Genomic DNA, 21,543 nt, shown 5'->3' with positions numbered 1-21,543 from the left:
TATCTATACATAACTAAAGATGTAGGGCGGATTTCCCCAACAAGGGGATATGGACCTACACACTATGTTCACTAGGACGACTTCAACCAAACCTAGAGATATAATATAAAAGTACAAATAATGTTGGTCATTGCCAAATGTCAAGATTGCACTTTTAATTCTAACAACGCTTCTTCTCCTTGTCTTTCTGCAGAAGCTTTTTACATAACTGATCAAAAGTAAGATTAGTGGATTCAGAGGGGACATTCAGCGTTTCAACAAAGTTCTCATATAATTGTTGGGGACTCTTGAGAGTTATAACTATCAAGCCTCCTAGTTCAACCTTCCTACCAATTACCAACAATCGCTCTTTGATATATTCCGTATTCAATATATGCTCTTGAAGTGAACGACCTTAGTACCCTCATCCATAAACATTGAAAATAACATGTTCTGACGATAGAAAGCCCGTCGTTTCTCTGACACTGTGCAAATCCTGCAACCTTTTCCAAATTGCAGCAGAGTTTTCCTCATCCTGGACTTCTGGTAGTAAATCATCAGAAACTAACATGTTGATGAGCATAACAGCCTCATGCTTCTTTGCATTGTATTTCTCATATTCGTCTTGGTGATTAAAGTGTCAAACTTTCTTATTTGTGACCATATCTAACCGACAAAGGGATTGGAAAATAGTAACCATTGTTGGACATTGGGTTCAACGCTCCCCATGTGTTTTGCAACATGGACTAACTACCTCTTGTGGATCCTAACACTGGCAATTGTAGCAGAGACTAATACTTGAATATTTTGTTAGTTTTTGTAGCATCAGATGTGTTCTAGTCATGAAATTTGGTGGAGAGGCTAGAATATATGAGATGTCCAGACTCCAGAATCCAGAAATTGTTTTTAGAAATTCTGCCTATAAGTGTCTCCATTAGATTATTAACCGATTTTTGAATATTTCCTAAGTTTAGACTTAGGAAATATGGTTAATTAATCAATATTAATTGAGATATGGCGAGAATAGTCTAGAAATTCACACAGATCGATTCCAAGATGATGTTAGCCATCGATTAAGTTCCAATTTTGGTCGTTGTTAGGGTGAATCGTTATTTCTTTTCAATTGTTACTTTTAACAGTTAGATCACTTATATTTAGAACACAAAATGAACAATGATAAGTATAAATGCTTTTATTAATTGAATCAAGTACAAATGAATGAGTACAATAATTGTTGCCAAGCTCCAACTTGGACTTTAGTGAGGCTCCGACCTCTAGGGCTTTGACCCTATCTTATCCAAGGCACCAACCTTGAGTTTAGGAGCACCGACTCCAAGGACACCAATCCTATATCTGCTTCAGGCACCGACCTGGTTTCTTGAGGACTCCGATCCTCTAGGGCTCCAACCCTATCCTTCAAGGCACCGACCCTGTCAGTTTTGGGGCACCGACCCCAAGGACTCCAATCCTTTATCTTCTTCAGGCACCAACCTGGATTTTTGAGGACTTCAATCCTCTAGGGCTCCAACCCTATTCTCCAAGGCACCGACCCTGTTGTTCGAGGCTCCAACCCACTCTTGTACTTCATCTAGATGTGTTTGATAGTATTTCACTGCTCCACAAGTCTTGTCAATCCTCGCTTAGTCTTCACTTTGGTCTGCACGTTACATCATCAATGACAACCTTGATCTCTTCACATGAAGGTGTCTCCGCTGTCCTTCATGGTACCCAATTAAATTCTCCAAGTCACCTCATCATGGCATCAGTGATGCATCATGGTCTTCAATGGTGTCTTCAAACTCAACTTCATGATCTGTCTTCACAAAGCTTCAACTGTTTCAAATGCTCTTCCAAACTTCCTTCAAGGATGCTTCAAGGTCTTCAATAAGTTACTTCCAAAAGGGTCCAAACAATTTCTTCAAGGTCTGCTACACTACGATTCCTCAACAAGGTTCTTCAAATTCGTTTACAAGATTGTCTTTACAAGATTTAAAGGATCATACAAAAATTCTTCTTAAAGATATATCACTGGTTACTTTAACAGATGCCCAATAGCTCACTCAAAATCTGCTCCAACTGTGCCAAACAAATTTGCCCTCAAATCTTCCAGCTGCTGTCCTCAACAAATTCAAATCATGTACAATTCCAAACTGCTAAGAGATGTTACATGTTCGAAGCCTTAGGTATAAGCCAGAATGCTTTTCCATAGGTCTTGAACAGGTCTGTACGAGCCTTGTAATTCCAAGCCTCTGGTCTCCACAGATCTGTCACAGATCTGAGCTCTTCAAATACCTGTCCACACACAGGTCCGAGGCACAGATGGTAAGTCCGAGCTCCACTGTGCTATAATGGTGACTGAACTACTGGTCAAAGGTTATGATCATAGGTTCAATCCCAAAAACCCGAGCCTTCAAGATGCTAACAGTTTGCTGTAGGAACGAGTTCCATAATTACCACGGGTCTCCGATACTCCACAATTTAATTGTTACAGATTTGATGCCGTAAGTTCGAATCCACAGTTCTGAGCTATCTCCAAAGTCTGATCATAAATTTTACAGATTGCTTGCCACCGACTACAGGGAAAGATACTATTACCATAGGTATATTCCACCAATTCAAATTATTTGTGGTAGGTTCGGGACTTCTTGTTGGTGACTGTAGTTAGAATCGAAGGATAAACGAACCAAAACAAATCCTTCCCTTTTTATTATTTTCTGCAACGTGCGTCCATATATCTTCACCGAAATGGATCTAAATTAAAAAAAAATGATTTATCCAACATAAACTCTCAATCTTTGTCTCCTTTGCCTCCACGAGTTCAGATCTTTCTTATTCTCTCTTACTCTTCTGGTCTTGTTCTAATTCGAGTTTTCTTCTTTCTCTTCTCCTTGTCTTCTCTATCCGAGATGTCCTCTATGCGTCTTATTCTCTGGTCTGATCTCCGTTATATTGTTTCATCCAAGATTCGAGCTTCAGAGGTGTTAAAATTGGCAACTAGGGCCAAACTCCATGTGGGTCATCTTATTAATGGAAGCTGATATTTTTCTTCGATCCCTCTCATCGAGAGGTGTAGGATTGATCTAAAGATCATCCGATTTTGATAAGTATTCATGGAGATATGAATTTATTTGTGTTATGGGACAATCGTTAAGGTCGGCCAACGACCAAATAAACCCCACTTGTGCTCAACGTTTTAGTATAAATAGAGGTGGCCTTCAAGTCATTTCAACACACTTGGGATCTCTTCCTCTCTACTTGTCTTTGGGTTTTAGTAGGAGGAGAGATCCTAAGGGATAACGTTGCCCTAATCCAGAGGGCAGAAGCCGGAACTGCCGGGAACTACCGGAATTGTCGGGAACTGTTGGAATTGCCGGGAAAGCTGACGGAAAGGGTAGAAGTTGGAACTGCTGGAACAGCTGGGAAAGCTGACGCAGAGGGCAAAAGCTAGAACTGTCGGGAACTACCGAGAACTGCCGGGACTGCTGGAACTGCTGGGGACTGCCGAGAGCTGTCGGGGACTGTCGAGAACTGCCGGAACTGTCAAGAACTGCCGGAACAACCGAGAATGACTGGAACTGCTGACTCTGCCGAACCTGTCGGGAACTGCCGGAATTGCTGAGAACAACCGGAACTGCCGGGAACTGTTGGGAACTGCCGAAACTGCACAACAAGCAAGCATGGTGCAGCGAGAGCATAGGTCAGTACGACAACATGGTGTAGCAATGGCACATAATGCAGTACAGTGATGGGTACAATCATGATTAATAAAGCGTGATGAGATGCAGCATAGTGATGATGGGTGCAACATGGTGCAGCGCGGTGAGGTGCACCGTGCAACAGGATGACGAAATGCAACACAACGATAGGTGAAGGAGTCACCTTGGAGAATCAGTTGAAGCATCATGTCTTCAAGTGATCTCATGTATCATCTTCTTAGAGATGATCTATGCTCTTATCTAGATAAGTCAAAGTGTTGACTTCTGTTGTAAACATACTATCTCTCTCCCTATGCTGAACTATTGAAGAACATATAAGAAGAATTGATCAAGGGTTTCCCCACATTGGGGTTTGTCCCTAGCTAGCACCGCATCTTGTGTCCTCTTGTCTTGGCTTGTCTTCTGTGATTTATGTTTATGTTCTATCTGCAGTTTACTTTAATGCCGATGTGATTGCTAATGTGGAAAAGATATTGAGCTAACTGTGAAAATTGAAATAAATTGCTCTAAGCATAGAACATACCTAAAATTAACATGGTATCGGAGTTGAGGTGAAGGCAATGCCCAAGCAAGAGTGAAAGAGCAATCACCGAAGACAGTTGGGAAAGGAAAAAAAGGATCAATGGATTCCTCATCCCTCTTCAAATTCACCAAGGGTGAAGTTGAAGCAGAGGATATTATCAGAATGGCGCAGCAGAAATTTCTGATGGCCTACCTAAAGATCACTTCAATGGGAAGTCCGGATCTAAGGGTTGAAGGAAAGGCAGATGCCTTGGTTGTAATAAGTTCGGCCATTATGCGAAGGAGTGTCTGAGGTAGGGACACATCACTTGATGATGATAACAATCATTCCAGGGACATCTTCAATGATCAAGGAAATGACCGACTCTTCAGAGAAAGCAAGGAATCCCAGGTATGAAGAATCAAATGTTGTTTCTGATAAGATAAAGAACCGTTATCTTGTATTGACCCTCTCCTTCAGATTCTTTGGGAATCTAACTTATTGATCGTAGTGCTTCAAGGCACCTCATCGGATAAAAGGGTGCTCTCTCGAATTTGGTAGAGACGGAAACAACCGTGGGATTATATTTGGAGTCGATGCCACCTATCCCAGAAAGGGTGTAGGGAATGTTACCCCTCAATTGAATGAGGGTAGCTCTATTCATTTACAAGAATCTCTTTTATGTACCTAATCGCAAGAAGAACCTGGTGCCCATCTCGGAAATGGAAGTCAAAGGTTTCAGGGTGGCATTCATCAATGGGAAGGTACGTGATAAAAAATAGAATTTTCCAAGATGCTTTTTTTCATGGGTTCAGGGTTGGCAATTTGTATCAAGTTGCAGGATGGTCCATTAGGGATCATGTCAATTGACATATCGCATCTATAACACCGGAGGTCTACCTATGGGGCCCTACCTGATGCGAATCAGATGGTGATAGGGATGCCTAAATTCAAGAAGAGCATGAAGGTACATGTCTGAGATGTACCGAAGGAAAATCTTATAAGGGGACCATTCCCCTCATACAACAGGTCCACAGGTTTGGAACAACCCGAGGAGTTTGAGATTCATAATCGGGAATCTCATGTATACAGGTGGAAGAAATCCCTCTATGGCTTGAAGCAAAACACCCCGGGCGTAATATGAGAGGATTGATAGCTATCTGATGAAGTTGAGATTCACTAGGAGTGAAACCGATCCAAACCATTACCTGAAGGTTGTGGATGATAGACCTCTCATACCGGGACCTTATGAGGACGACCTATTTCTGACAGGTGTAGACCCTCTCATTTGCAGAAGTAAGAGGGAGTTGGATTCCGGATGCAGAATGATAAACTGCAAGCCTGTGACTACCTCGAGGATCTTAACTTTCAGAAGTTATATGGTAGTGATGTCGAACCAGATTTGGGAAATGCCTCTGAGTTTCATAAACTCATTCGCGTTGATGTTCTTGGTGAACTTCCGTCTGGGCATATGTTTTGCAGTTAGCATGGTGAGCTCATATTTGGTTGAGCCTCACTGGATTGGTGCCATGAATCTTCTGAGATATCTTCGGGGCAAAATCTCTCATGGATTGAGATACACTATCGGAAATATGAAACTGCATGATTATTCGAATGCTAACTGGGCAGGCAGTGTGGAGGATCACTAGAGCACTTCTCAACGCTGGTTCTTTTTGGATTTTGCTTCGATATTATGGATGAGCAGGAAGCAGAAGTTGGTTGCTATAAGCATCACTGAGACCGAATACATAGCTACGAGTATGATCTCGTGCGAAGCTGCATGGTTGCAGAAGCGCTTAAGTGAGCTGTTTGTACACATGATGAATACCACTGTGATTCTCTGTGACAACCAGAGGGGGGATTCGATTATTGAGGAATCTCGTATTCGATGATTGCTCGAGCAGATAAACATCAGATACTGCCTTTATCTGGGATATGGTAAGTTGATGAGCGAGGAGGCTCCCTTGGCATTGAGACTGATGTACAGGTCGCAAACATTTTGTCAAAGCCCCGGGGAAGGGTCAAATCCGTGACTTTCCCGAATGACTTGGAGTCGTTGAGAGACCTTCTTAAAAGGGTCTTCCATGTTGCATGCATTGAGCTCTAGGAGCTCTGGGGGGCTCAGGGTACTTACTGGAGCAACATACGACCACAAGTTGACTCACCCTCCCCTGGTGGTGCGCTATGTACAGGATGACAGGTTCAGCCTTCCCCTGTGATACCACATGGCGACTATGGAACAGGATGATTAGTTCCCCTGTGGGCCGAGATGATTAGTTCTCCCGTGGCAACTGTGGAACAGGATGATTAGTTCTCCTGTGGGCTGGGATGATTAGTTCTCCCATGGCAACTGTGAAACAGGATGATTAGTTCTCCTGTGGGCCAGGATGATTAGTTCTCCTGTGGCAACTGTGGAACAAGATGATTAGTTCTCCTGTGGACCGAGATGATTAGTGCTCCTGTGGCAACTGTGAAACAAGATGATTAGTTCTCCTGTGGGCCGGGATGATTAGTTCTCCTGTGGTGACTTTGGGGCAGGATGATTCGTTCTCTTGTGGACAGGATGATTAGTTCTCCTGTCGAGGCATCCTACCCATGCAGTCTAGGACTCATGGGAAGTACCTCTCATCTGGTCAATGAGCAAGGAAATGGGGTTAGGGACCATAGTAGTACTATCGATGGATGCATCGATGTCTCTACTGTACTCCCTATGCTAGGATGACCTCCATTGATCTGGGGTCAATGAAACTGATCTGGGATCAATATGAGTGGTTTGAGACACTCTCTTGTGATATTGACCTGGGATCAATAAAACTGACTTCGGGCCAGTAAGAGTGATGTGACACACTCTCTTCAGATGAAACTGACTTCGGTTCAGTAGAGAATGGTATGAGACATTCTCGATCAATTCTTCTTCTTCATGGTTTAGCAGAGCAGAGCAGAGTAGTGCAGGGCACTAATGGCAAAGATAGTACAGTTGGACATATGGATCAACGGTGGAGTTCTCCCTAGTTGAGAGGGAGTGTTAAAATTGACAACTAGGGCCAAACTCCATGTGGGTCACCTTATTAATGGAAGCTGATATTTTTCTTGGATCCCTCTCAACAAGAGGTGTAGGATTGATCTAAAGATCATCCAATTCCGATAAGTATTCATGGAGATATGAATTTATTTGTGTTATGGGATAATCGTCAAGGTCGGCCAACAACCAAATAAACCCCTTTTGTGCTCAACGTTTTAGTATAAATAGAGGTGGCCTTCAAGTCATTTCAACACACTTGGGATCTCTTCCTCTCTACTTGTCTTTGGGTTTTAGTAGGAGGAGAGATCCTAAGGGATAACGTTGCCCTACTCCAGAGGGCAGAAGTCGGAACTGCCGGGAACAACCGGAATTGCCAAGAACTGTCGGGAAAGCTGACGTAGAGGGCAGAAGTCGGAATTGCCGGGAATAGCTGGAACTATCGGGAATTGCCGGGAAAGCTGACGCAGAGGGCATAAGCTGGAACAACCAGAACTGCTGGGAATTGTCGGAATAGTCGGGAAAGCAGACGCAGAGGGCAGAAGCCGGAACTGTTGGGAACAACCGGAACAACCGGAATAGCCGGGAATAGCTGGAACTGCCGGAACTGCTCGGAACTGCCGGGATTGCTGGGACAGTCGAGATCTGACGGGACTGCTGGAAGAGAACTACCTGGACTAGCCGGGAACTGCCGGGAATTGTCGGAACTGCCAGAACTGTTGGGAATTGTTGGCACTGCTGGAACTGCCGGGAACTGCCGAGAACAGCCGGAACAATCGGAACTGCCGAGAACAGCTGGAACAGTCGGAATAGCCGGGAACTGCCGAGAATAGCCGGAACTGCCGGGAACTGCCGAGGACAGCCAGAATAGCCGGAACTGCCGGGAACTGCCGGAACTACACAACGAGCAAGAAAGGTGCAGCCAATACGGCAACATGGTGTAGCAATGGCACATAATGCAGTACAGTGATGGGTACAGTCATGATTAATGAAGCGTGATGAGATACAACATAGTGATGATGGGTGCAGCATGGTGCAGCGTGGTGAGGTGCAGCATGATGACGAAATGCAGCACAACGATAGGTGAAGGAGTCACCTTGGAGAATTAGTTGAAGCATCATGTCTTCAACTGATCTCATGTATCATCTTCTTAGAGATGATCTATGCTCTTATCTAGATAAGTCAAAGTGTTGACTTTTTTTGTAAACGTACTATCTCTCTCTCGGTGCTGAACTATTGAAGAACATATAAGAAGAATTGATCAAGGGTTTCCCCACATTGGGGTTTGTCCCTGGCTAGCGCCACATCTTGTGTCCTCTTGTCTTGGCTTGTCTTCTGTGATTTATGTTTATGTTCTATCTGCAGTTTACTCTAATGCTGATGTGATTGCTAATTTGGAAAAGATATTGAGCTGACTGTGAAAATTGAAATAAATTGCTCTAAGCATAAAACATACCTAAAATTAACAAGAGGGTACTCAAATAAAGAGGGGACGTGACTTATTTATAGATTTAGTCATCATTTAAATGAGCTGACATGAAATTGAAGGGGCATGTCTTTTTATAAATATATTTTCTAATGCAACCGACTTGCAAATTAGTGTAGCCGTCCAAAAATGTGGCATGTAAATTAATTTAAGTGTGGCATGTAAATTCTAACAAATGTGGCATGTAAATTTTAACATAAAGTTAATTTTAACTTTATATTAAAATTAATTTTTTTTTTAAACTTTACTATAATATAAAGTTAAAATTTTAATATTAACTTTATATTAAAAAGTAAGGTTTTATTAAATTGATAAATTTGTTATAGGCTTTAGGGTTAGGATTTTAGGATTTAGGAATTAGTGTTAGGGTTTAGTTATTTAAAGGATTAGGGTTAGGGTTTCATCAAAATATTAGGGCAAATGGTTTCTTCAGAATGTTAGGGTTTCACCTTCTTTAACAATGTCATATTGACATAAATGACAACCTTGATTAATAGATCGATTTCTAGAGTAGCAGCAGTCAGTTGCTGGAGAGAGCTAGAGATCAACGCAGTGAGTGAGGGGCAGGGATAGTGATCCGGAGGAAGATTTCCAGATCCGGAGAGGCAGCCGCAAGAGGGCCGAGTTATCCCAATGAGGCAGCGCAAAGCTCAACGCAGTAGCTTCAAAGAGGGCAATTCAATTTGCTGGAGAGAAAATCGATCTCAGCTCTAGAGGTCGAGCAGAGGTTCCAAAAGGTCGGAGAGACGATTTCCTTAGCAGCTGAAGGCATAACGACTTCACTAGAGACCAGTAAGAGGCTTGACCTCATGGGGATTGTGCAAGCACTATGCAAAGGCTGACACAGAGGGGCCATGAGGACGAATTTTTTGAAGGGGAGTTGCGCTGGGATTGCTTGTGGAGGAAGGGTAAATTCCCTTCAATAATTTGGCCCATATTTTCTTGTTGTGGATTGCCAGTGTCAGGCATCCAGGTTGTGCTCAAATTTTCACTATTGCATAATAATAAAAACCCTCACTGCTACACCGGTTTTCCCAAGTTGTGTTTTTCCGGGGACTTTTGTCCAAAAATAATTGTGTTAATCTAGCATTTTTCAGCTTCCAGCATTTTATTTTTCCGCAGAATTTTATTTGTGAAGGTTGCAATGTGTTTATTTCGATATTTGTCGTAGCAGATATATTGTTAAATTAATTAGCAATTAGGAGAAATAATACCAGTTGCTGCAATAGGATTCTAGTGTAGGAATTTTCACATGTTTTGGTGTAACGGCAATCGTGACTCCAACAAGTGGTATCAAAGCAACAAGTCTCGAGTTCGAAACTCACCCAACTTGTGCTGTGGGGGGGAGCACCTATTACAGACCCCTCAAGCCTGAGTTCATTAGCCTCGATTCACTTTCTTTTTGGCATCCGAGCTCTGGACTGAAGTCATTCTCTTGCGCATATCTCAACCAACTTCAGCCTTCTATGTTTTGATTACAGATCTGCGTGCAAATTTTGGAGGCACTATGTGTGTTATCTTGCAGACATTAGGGCTCTTTTTATTGCATATTTTGGACTGGTTTTTAGTGCCCTAATCTGAGCTTGATTAAGAGTTAACTCTGCTCCTGTGGAAGGACACGTCTAGGATAATTTAATGAAATCTATGGTGGTTTGTTTTGACTGTGTTTAAGGCAGATCTGAGAGGATTTATTGTTACAGGCTTCTGACTTATCACATAACAGATCTCGGCCCTATTAAGGATCAAATCTCAGACTCCTACCAATGCAGACCTTGGCCTGTGGAGTCTAAGGCATGTTTTCGAAGGCTGTTGCGTGGGGCATTTATTTTTGGCACCTTCACCGATTTTGCTGAAGCCTAATCTTCACTTGCATACAGTTACTTTATCACAAGTCTCAAGGACTGTCTAGGGTTTCCAGAGGGTTTGATATTGTAATTTCTATGGTCTGCTATTCTGAGACATAATTATACTCCTCTTCAAGTCATTGTTGAATCATCTTCAAGGGAAGTCAAGTCGTGGAGCAGCTGTGGTGATGCTTGGCATTGCAAACAGAGGCATGGTTTTAAGTACTGTGTTCAGATTTGAGAATTATATAAGAGTTATTAAGAAGCAGTTCTTTTTAGGTCAAATTTTTGGGCGTAGCTTTATGAATATTGATCAGTTTCAGGGTTCTTTGAAAGTATAAAACCCTAACTGATCAGTCATCTACAATCGTAGAAGCCCTGTTTGTTAGAATCTGAGGGACAGTATTAACAAAAGATAAGGGCAGTGAAGATAAACCAGCAGAGGTCAGATTAGTGTTGCAGATAGACATCCTCAAGCATATTCTTGGCAGCAAGCAGATTCAAGGTATCTTCAGGTACAACTTTGGCAAAAGACTTAAGGTACATGAATTGTTGAAGTGAAGTTATTATATCAGTTAGAAGCAGTTCTGAAGTTTTGAAGAAGTTTGATTCTTCATTGCATATCTGAAGTGCACATTAGCAGAAAGGGTTTCATTGAATATCTTTGTAAATGGGTCAGTGTCCTTGGTATGGGAACCCACAATTTTTTTCTCTATTTTTATATACTTTAAGGATGGTTGGGTGGCGCAAGGCAGGAGAGTGAAGTATCCTTAAGGTTGGAGCCTGAAAATACTTCAGGGTGGCAGGGTGGGTGATACGACAAGTTGGAGCTTGCAGGGTGTTGGAGCATCCAATCAATTGTAGCTGATAAAACTAGGGCATTGGAGTGTCCTTCCAGTTGGAGTTGGTAAAACCAGGGTGTAGGAGCGTCCCTTTAGGAGTTGGAGCTACTTGATAAACTTGAATGCTTGTTTAGAGTACTAGGAAGTTGGGGCTTTTCCTTCAGTTGGAGCTGAAATATTTTTGTGCTCATAAAATATTAGAAAAGCGTTCGGTGGTTTTTCTCCTGGAAGGGTTTCCACCTAAAGAATTTCTTGTGTATTTTTTTTGTGATGTGTTGATGATTTATGTTTTGAATTGATGTTAATGCTCTGAAATTAATAATTGACTAATTGTAAGAGAAATACTGATTCACGCCCCTCTTTGTATTTCCAACAATCATATGCCGTTTCCATGCACTGAAATTATTTCCATTAGACTTATAACTGCTGTCTAGCATAATATTAGATAATCTGACCATTAGATCTCTTTTTCTAGTCCCACAACAATCACCAAAACACTAAATAGTAAAAACATAACCTCAAAGGATTGCTTTTTAGGCTGTTTGTTGTTGTAACTCAGCAAACTCAACACTTTACCGCTGTTCCAGCACGGTAAAAGGCAGCCCTACTACTGTATCTTTACACCAAACTTGTAAAGTATAGCTAAACTATTATAATGACGTCAAACTTGCAGAATTTTGTCTGCCAAACTTAAGGACAGAGGCTATTTTGGAAATTTCTGTTCTGAAAACAATCTAAACTGAGCTGAAAATATATTACCAGAAACACTCTAATAATCCTGCAAATACTTTGTTTCTAGGCTGATAAAAACCAATTTATCATACAGAATTTCTGCCCGGAGAGGAGTTTTGTTTCAAATAAACAAACTTACCATGTCTGATTTTCCTGAGAATCTGTGCTGCTACAGGCATCCTTGTTTTGAGATCTGCTTCTCAGATATGCATTGTTATGTGTGTCCGGTGTGCCTGTGGCCTTACATATAGCTTTCTTCCTGGTCTGATTCAGGATGCATTAGTTTGCACTCACTAAGTGTGTTTACTATTCATGTTCTACTGTTGCCAGATATATCACATCTCTGTATGTCACAGCTTGTCAGAAGCACTGCTTCTGCCTATGGCTGGTGACCCACACATCTCTGTCACAATTGTGTACGCCAAAATCTGACTGCCACAATGTATAACTCTGCTGCATGCCTACTGTCTCTCTCCTTAATGTGATTCAGATTCAGTTGTTCGTTGCAATGAATAATTTTTTGTAAGGTTGATCTTCAGAAACAACATAAATGTTAATTCAAAAAAGTATTACTGACATTGACTTGAGTCAGCTTGCCCTTATTTTCCCAACATCAGCTTGACTTGTGTGGGTAGTCCCTTTGTTTCTTTTCTATGTGATACAGTCCCTTGGTTTCTTCACCTTCCTTGCCCAGATTCTTGTGTCCGTGGTTATGATACCATTTCAGAGAACCATACAAATAAGTAGACATTGATACAAGCAAGATTATGAGAGGGAGAATGTCTTTGGATATTTATTAAATGAAGAGATATTGCAATACATAATTGAGAAGATGTACACATCACCTTTTCTTTAACTTATTATTTACGCATTACATCATTAAGTCCTAATGCAACTTGTGTCCTGACATAACTTTATAAACATAATTTGATTTTATGAACCAAGTACAATATTAAATGGCCATCATATTTTTTAAGTACACTAACAAACTTCGGAAAAATAATGGATCTACTGCTTGTTAGTGATCAGTTTTTAGGTTTCATACTGCAAAATAAATGTTTTTCTTTTAAAATCATAGTTCTCCATGTGCAGTGAGATAGGTTAATTATTTCCCACCTGAGTAAATTTGAATATTATAAGTTTTCATGGTTGATTCAAACCAAGCTCCTTATTGTATTGCATCTTCGCTGTATCTTAGATGCAGGAAAGGAACACTGGAGTTAAGACGGGGAAAACGGGGAAGGTCACAACATCTTCCAAAGCTTCATCAGCCAGCTCCCTCCCACTTCTGCTAGACATTGAAGATTTTAAGGTAATCTGACAGGAATATATCTGTGACTGTCATCTTTTTGACAAGAGCCTTTTTGCTGTAAGGTCTACTGAGTGAGACTCAGAGAAGCCTTTCAATTTATTCTTGGACAACGTAACTTGCTACAATGGAAGTTAAACTCTAAAGATGCCTGTTTTATGTTATTACATCATAATTTTTGGGTTTATGTTCTCTTCCTTAATGAACTAGTAAAAATATTAGGGTGAGGTCTCTCTATTGGAATCTATATGTTACTATTTTTGTTTTATTGAAATTGATGTTATAAATAACCTTGGCTACAATTTATAATTGTTTAATAAACCTTTGGGTTTCATTAAAAATACAAAAAGTTGGCTACAATTTTTATTCTTTTATTAATAACCCTTTGGGCTCCATGGAAAATCTAAACAATTGGCTATAATTTATGTTCTTTTATGTGAACAGGGTGAATTCTCATTTGATGACTTATTTGGGAGCTTGGTGAATGAATTACTGCCATCGTTTCAAGAGGACGATACTGAATCTTCAGAGGGAAGAGGCAGCACAGGAGGCCAGGATGTCGGTTCTAATGGCCATATCCGTTTCCCTGCAGAAGCAACAAAAACAAATTCATCATCAGGTCCTCCTGTATTTTCTGATGCGGAATCCCTTTTGTCACTTTTCAAGGATTGTCGGAGGGAGTTGGTGGACCTTAGTCACCAGGTTGGTGTTTAGACTTTTGAATGAAAACTTGAGTCCTTATTTTTGAGAAAATAGCAGAGTCAAAATAATGTTTGTGTTTTTGAAGATTGATGCAAGATTGAGCAATCTTAAGAAGGAAGTTGCTCTTCAAGATTCTAAGCATCGGAAAACACTGTCTGAGGTCAGTATATTTGATTTTGAATAATGTGTTGTGTAGTCTTGACTATTTAACTCTTTGCCTTTGTAGCCATCTCTTGGAAAGGTTTTATATCTTAGAGAATGCCATTAACAATGAAGCATTTGCTATTCTCCTTTACTAATGTGAATGGCTTTTGCACAATATTTGCTTTAGAATACTAAAAAAGGAAAGTAATTGTTCAGGAACCTCATAGGTAAATTTTGTGGAATAGTTGCTCATATCGTTATTTACAGAGGTGAATATCTGTCCATTCACAGGGCTGTGACAAGTTTGCATCTAACAAGGATGGAACCAGAGAAATGGTATCTATGGTCCAATTTATCACATATTTGAACATAAGATGTAATCTTCACATCCTCTGTAATAACTTCTCTAGGTTTAAGAAATTAGAACTGTGCTATTCTCTCTTTTGAGGATATACATGAAGAATATTTGGCCCAAGCTTGCACCCCTTTAATGAGTATGATACATTTTCCAGGATACGAAAACAGCTAGCAGGTTAGTGTATGTTGCACTTGGCACTGGCATTTGTATGTCAGAGGTATTAAAGAAGCAAGTATACAGGAATTAAAGATTCTGTCAAGGTTTTTAACTCTTGGGCTATTTACTGTAATATCCCGTCTCCAGGATATCCCTCAAACCCAAGCAAACTCCAAGCAAATACGTCCAAATGATATAGTGACCAGGAAACTCAAAGTGATAAAAATAACAGTGGTACAACATATAACAATGTGAACATGAAATATAAGCAGATACTCAAGAAATGCAGAGAGAAATGCTAAGCCATTTTATTATATTGAGTAATGGAATGAGTACAGGAGGTGATCAGAAAGATGGCAGCTTCACTTGCACAAGGCAAGTGAAGAAATACACTCAATAGCAAAGGAATGGCCTCTCTCTGAACTGCGTCTAAGCGGCTGGAGAACTGCCGTGCTGCTGCCATTGTTGGAAATCAAATGAGGATTTGGGGCTGTTCCCCTCCTCAGAAAACGTTGATACTCTGGAATTAGACTCTATTCAAGAAACCCAGAAAAACCCACAAAGCTTTTCTGAAACAGCTGACCCTTGAAAATCACCCCCTTGGGGATCTACGCTGTTCTTCAAGGCTTTGCGCTGCTACTGAATAGAATCCACCCAAACTCAGCCCGAAACTCTGCCAAAATCCTCCAATATGCAAGAGCTGATCCCTTGCTCAATCTCCCAGTTCAAATCCTCTGCAAAACCCTCAATCTGGAACTCCCACCAAAAGAACTGCATCCCTCTCTGAAGACTGCGCAGTTATCCAAAATGCTCAGTTCCTTCTCTCTCCAAAGATCAATCCTCCTGCAAAAGACTGCTGAAAACTACCTTGCCTGAGCAGGCACTCGAAGTCCCCCGAGGCTAAGGGTGAGATCTCCGAACAGAGACACTCGATACACTAAACAGTGCTGCAGACCAGCTAAACAACCAGCGTGCTCTAAGTCGAAGTGACTAGCTCAAATGCACATAATCGAATGACAAAATGAGGAAGCTCCTCTCTTCTTTATAGCGTTGGCTTCTCTCAATCCCAAGGCCCACTTCCTCCAACGTATTCCCTCTCTTGCCACGTGTTTCTTTCCATCTGCGCAGTCCCTCCAAGTGTCTGCGTGGGCTCCATCTCTGCGTGGTCCTTTGGCCCCCTTGGCTCCCCTTTAAGTGACAATGTTGTGCTACTAGGGAGTAACTTTATTCTAAAGGTGATTTATGCCCCCATTTTTTTCACCTTTTTATTTATAAATAACTATAGAAGGCAAAATTGAATAAAATTGAATATTCCAATTAGCCATGGCTAATTAGGAATATTACAGTCTCCCCCGGCAAAATGTTGCTTGTCCTCAAGCAACTGAAGTGATAGATGCTGCAAAATTTTCTCACTCTCCCAAGTGGCATCCTCATCCAGTAAATTCTTCCACCTCACTAAGAATTCCCGGACTGTCCTGCTCTGTAGCTGCCTCTCCCTGGTATCAATAATAGCCTCTGGCTGCAACACCAAATGCCCCTCATCATCCATGGGCGGTAGATCATCTGTCACTGTCACATGCTGTCCCAATGCCTTCTTCAAGTATGATACATGAAAGACGTTATGAATCTTGCTGCCTTGGGGCAGCGCCAACTCATACACGACCTGTCCAATCCTGCGTATCACCCTGTATGGCCCATAAAAGCGAGACTTGAGCTTTTCAGCCTCCTTCTGCTTTAGTAACAACTGTCAGTATGGCTGTAATCGTAGGTAGACCAAGTCCCCTACCTCAAACTATCTCTCCACCCGACCCTTGTCAACATACAGCTTCCGCTGGTTCTGCGCTGTAGCCATATTATCCTTGAGAGCTCGGAGAATATCCTGACTCTCTTGGATCCAAATCTTGGCTCTCGGAGCCTTGCTAGCACCAAACATCACGTCAGCAAAAGATAAAGGATGATATCCATACAAAGCATAGAATGGTGACATACCGATGGACATGTGATGTGTAGTGTTGTAGCAGTGCTCCCCCAGATGCAGCCACTTCAGCCATGCTCGTTGCTGCCCACTGACATAGTTACGCAAGTAGCCCTCCAACCACTTGTTAACTATCTCCGTCTGCCCGTCCGTCTGTGGGTGATAACTGGTACTCGGTGTCAATTCCGTCCCCACCAACCGGAAAAGCTCCTGCCAAAATCCGCCCATGAAACAGCTGTCCCTGTCACTGGTGATGGTCTTAGGAAGACCATGTAACCTGAAGACCTTTCTGAAGAACAGTTCAGCCACCTGCACTGCTGTGTAGTGCGTGGATATGGCGAAAAAATGTGCGTACTTTGTCAGCCGATCAACGACGATAAAGATGCAATCCTTGCCCTGTACCATGGGCAACCCTGTGATGAAGTCCATTGAAATACACTCCCATTTCCCCTCCGGAAGGGGAAGAGGCTGCAATAATCCTGCGGGATGGCTCATCTCCCTCTTGTTGCTTTGGCAAACTTCGCACTCCCGGATATGCTGGAGTACGTCCTCCTTGAGGCCCTTCCATGAGAACCTCTCTCTAATGGCCCTGTAGGTTTTGGTAAACCCCTGATGGCCGACCAATGGTGAATCATGTGATGCCTGGAGTATCTTCTTCTTGAGCTGAGAACCCTCAGTCAAGAAGATCCGGTCCCTATAGTAGATGATCTCATTGATCACCCTCTACCTGCCATTTGCCACTTGCCCATCCAGAACCTCACATGAAAATCTGTCCTTGGAGTAGTCTACTAAGAGTCGAGCCCTCCGGTCGGTGTCCAAGCTCATAAGAGACAACGTGGCTGTTCTATGTGAAAGAGCATCTGCTACCACGTTGTTCTTACCCTTGACATACTCAATGTCAAAGTCATATGCTTGGATCTTACTGATCCACTTCTGTTGCCTCTCTTGTAGCTGCTTCTGCTCCAAAAAGAACCTGAGGCTGTTGTGATCAGTCCTCACCTTGAACCTGTTACCCACTAAATACTGCCGGAACTTGGCCAATGCATGCATGATGGCCAGCATCTCCTTGTCGTATATAGAATACAACCTCTCGTGTGGAAGGAGCTTCCGGCTCTCAAAGGCTATAGGGTGACCTCCCTGCATCAATACTGCGCTGATCCCCTCTCCCGACGCATCACACTCCAAAACAAATGGCTGCGAAAAATCTGGCAATACAAGCACTGGGCAGCTGCTCATCACCTCCTTGAGCCTGTCAAAGGCTCGCTACGCTGTATCCGACCAACTGAATGCCCCCTTCCTTGTCAAATCTGTCAGGGGTGCAGCAAGCTGTGAGAAACTCTTGACGAACTTCCGGTAGTAAGTACAAATACCAATGAATCCCCGAAGTTCCGTCACGTTCCTCGGCTCCGGCCAATCTCTGATGGCCCTAATCTTCTCCTCGTGGACTCTCACTCCGTCCACCCCTATGATGTGTCCCAAGTACAACATCTCCGTCAATCCAAACTCACACTTGGAGAGCTTGGCATAGAACTGCTGCTCCTCCAAGATGTGCAACACTGTCTCAATGTGCTGGAGATGCTCCTCCCAAGTCCTGCTGTAAATGAGTATATCATCAAAGAATACCAACACAAACTTCCTCAAGTGACTGCGGAAGATGTGATTCATGCAAGACTGGAATGTCGTTGGGGCGTTGGTTGGCCCGAAGGGCATCTCCAAAAACTCAAAGTGCCCATAGTGACACCTGAAGGCGGTCTTGGGAATGTCCTGTTCCCTCACGCGAATCTGATGGTACCCAGATCTCAAATCAATCTTTGAGAAGAACCGGGCTCCTCTCAACTCATCGATCCTGGGTATGGGGTACCTGTTCTTCAGGGTCTTCTTGTTCAGGGCCCTGTAGTCAATGCACATCCTCAATGTGCCGTCCTTCTTCACCAACACCACGGAAGAAGCAAAAGGATTCGTGCTCAGCCGAATGTGCCCAAGAGCCAACAACCCTTGAATGGCCTGCCCAATCTCATCCTGATAGGCCTTGGGATGCCTATAGGGGGTAGTAATCACTGCCTGTATGCCCTGCTCAAGCTCAATGGTGTGCTCAAACCCTCGGTCCGGTGGCTGTCCTAGCAGAATCTCCCCAGATACTGTGGCATACCGGTCAGGGATGGATTGTATCTCCGGGTGCATTGTTTGCCCTGTAGACCTTGCCTCTGATGCACGCAGCTCCACTGCCCACTCTACATCTCCCTTTCGGGAGACTGCCTCCATCCGATGAGCCGAAACTGTCTGAGGCGGATATGTGTGCTGTCCCCATATCTTCTCATGCTTCCGTGTCTTCTCATCATCCCACTCCATCTCTAGGGTCTTCCAATCTGTCGTGACCTTCCCTAGAGTGATAAGCCACTGAACACCCAATATCATGTTGGTGTCCGGAATATCGACCACGAAAAATTGGTCAGTCAGTGTGTAGGTGCCCATGGCCACTGATAACTCTGGAACATAATGAGCACACACCATGGTCTGATCTCCTGGGACCAAAACTGAAAAGCCATCGAAGCTCTCTGTCTGTATAGCTCTCCGCTCAACCATTTGTGCATCTATGAAGTTGTGGGTTGCCCCACTGTCAACCAAAACTGATACCCGCTGGCCACGTACTGTCCCCCGTACGCGCAGCTGCAAGGGCCCCTCCGGTAGGTGCAAAAGCTGCACCACCTGCTGGTGGTGGTGGAGGTGGCAAGCGATCCTGCGCGGCATGACTACCTCCTGCCTCCACATCATCCTCCTCATCCTCTTCCCCGCTGCTCTCGGAGAAGACCTCAATAAAATGTGCCTTGCCAGCAGCACATCTATGTCCCGGTGCCCACGGCTCCTGACAGGTAAAGCACAACCGCTTCTTCTTCAACTCCCTCCTGGCATCATCATCAATCTGTGCTCGTCCTAGATTCCCCTTTGGAGGCGGAATCCTCACATCCTTCCCCTTAGGCTGGAAAGCCTGTCTTTGGGGGTAAGGTGTCCGGGTCCTGGGTAAGGCATCCTGTAAGTCCCGGGTCCTGCTAATAGCATCCTGGAGTGTGGCTGGTCTAGTGGACCTGACTAGACCAATGTTGCACGAAGTGGGGACGAAGCGGGGACGCAGAAGCATCATTTTCCAAAAATCTAGGAAGCGAAGCATTTGCTATATATATATATATATATTATTTATTTATTTTTTATTTTTTTGCATTTATATTCAAACAAACATCCCAAATACCAAATTAATTGTAGAAGACATGAAAACATGCATATTTTTGCATAAATCAAGATAGATATGGCATCCATGATTCCATCGTAGTTACTAGTATGTACAACAACCATCTTTATTCTAGCTATTACAAACATACATCAAATTTTTAAGCATATTATAAAACATAAAACATTTAAGCATATTATAAAACATAAAACATAGAGCATATTATGATTTATCTAGCAAGTGAGCAACTGTCAACATTTGTCATGTCCAAAATTCAAATAATAATGTTTACAAAATATGTCACTTGGTCACCGCCAAGACAAAAAAGGTTCAAAATTCAAATTCACAAGCCTACAAGTCTAATGAGTAATCTATGACAAAAGTAGCAGATTGTGAATATATCTATTAATCTCTCCTCCTTCCACCACGAAGAGAATGTGGCGGCGGGCCTCCACGTGGTGGCAATGAAGAAGATGGTCCCTGTGGAAGTTGTGGCAGTGGCACTGAAACTGATGAAGAAGAACCCCCGCTGTTGGTGTTGAACCATGGAACCTAGGAACCAAGGGACCAGATGGGGGTGGGGGTGGCATATCAACACGATCATCACCATCCTGGAATCGCTCAAAAAATTCATGCAAAAAAAAACACTAGTTAACAAAAAAATTAAAAACATGAATTAGAGAAATGCTTTATAAGGAAAAATTGGAAAATTCATACCACAATGGACATACTTGGATAAGAGCATCCTCTAATTGCTCTAATCGCAACATTCCATCCTCCAAATTGGGCTCCTTTGGATTCTTGTCCCAAATCAACAGGTCTTTATTAGACTTTGCATCTTCACAGTAATGGGACAACAATCGCAAGTTGTAATGAACATAAACCAAGCTCTCTACCCAGTCTAAACTCAACCTGATCCTTTTAATACTGTGGATGAAAGAATAAGAGCTCCAACACCTCTCTGCAGAAGAAGTGTTTACCACCTGTGATAGTACCCGCAATGCCAAAGTCTGTAGAAGTGGAGTACCCCCTCCATGCATGTTCCACCACTCGAGAGAAGAAAAAGTCTCCTGATCTTTAATTGCATGCATGCTCCCAAATGGACCAGTGTTAAGCGTATAGTTGCTCACCTGTCTCCGTACCAATGTAGCGTCCTCCTCATCAGGGATTAATTTACTCAATGTAGCCATATATTTTCTGTGAACCTCTTGATCTTGGTGTGTTTTTCTCATGCTGCTCCCCCCCCAGGTGCTGGTGTTGAAAGCCATGATGGATGATAGTATTTAGGTGTCAAAACATATGCTAATGCATGCAATGGAACATTTAGCATTTCCCATCGGTTTTCCACCTCTGCACGAATATAATTGTACAAGGTGGTATCTCTAGGCTCAACAATGTCTTTAATCTGCCCCAACATTTTATCCATTTGCTCATACACTTCCCCAATCACTGGTCGATCTGAATCTGCAAACTTGATCATGTAATAAATTGGTTTGGTGAATTGCAAAACATATTTAACCTGTGCCCAAAAGTAACTGTCAAGAACAGTGTCCTTG

At 42.6% G+C, this 21,543-nt stretch overlaps 1 protein-coding gene across 2 annotated transcripts in view; it reads left to right on the top strand.

The window, feature by feature from the left end:
- Nucleotides 1-21,543, top strand: part of SEC10 (exocyst complex component sec10) — a 320,447-nt gene that overhangs the window by 6,569 nt on the left and 292,335 nt on the right. For both annotated transcript variants that reach the window (XM_089459095.1, XM_089459096.1), the window contains exons 2-4: nucleotides 13,319-13,432; nucleotides 13,874-14,131; nucleotides 14,217-14,291. In XM_089459095.1, coding sequence (XP_089315221.1) covers nucleotides 13,319-13,432; nucleotides 13,874-14,131; nucleotides 14,217-14,291 — 447 coding nt within the window. The remainder of the gene's footprint in view (nucleotides 1-13,318; nucleotides 13,433-13,873; nucleotides 14,132-14,216; nucleotides 14,292-21,543) is intronic.

The sequence above is a fragment of the Pinus tabuliformis genome, chromosome 7, assembly GCF_031772625.1.
Source record: "Pinus tabuliformis cultivar Carrire ecotype Pingquan chromosome 7, CPIR1, whole genome shotgun sequence".
Classification (NCBI taxonomy): domain Eukaryota; kingdom Viridiplantae; phylum Streptophyta; class Pinopsida; order Pinales; family Pinaceae; genus Pinus; species Pinus tabuliformis.
Note: the sequence above shows the minus strand (reverse complement) of the source record. Positions and strands in the feature narration are given on the sequence as shown.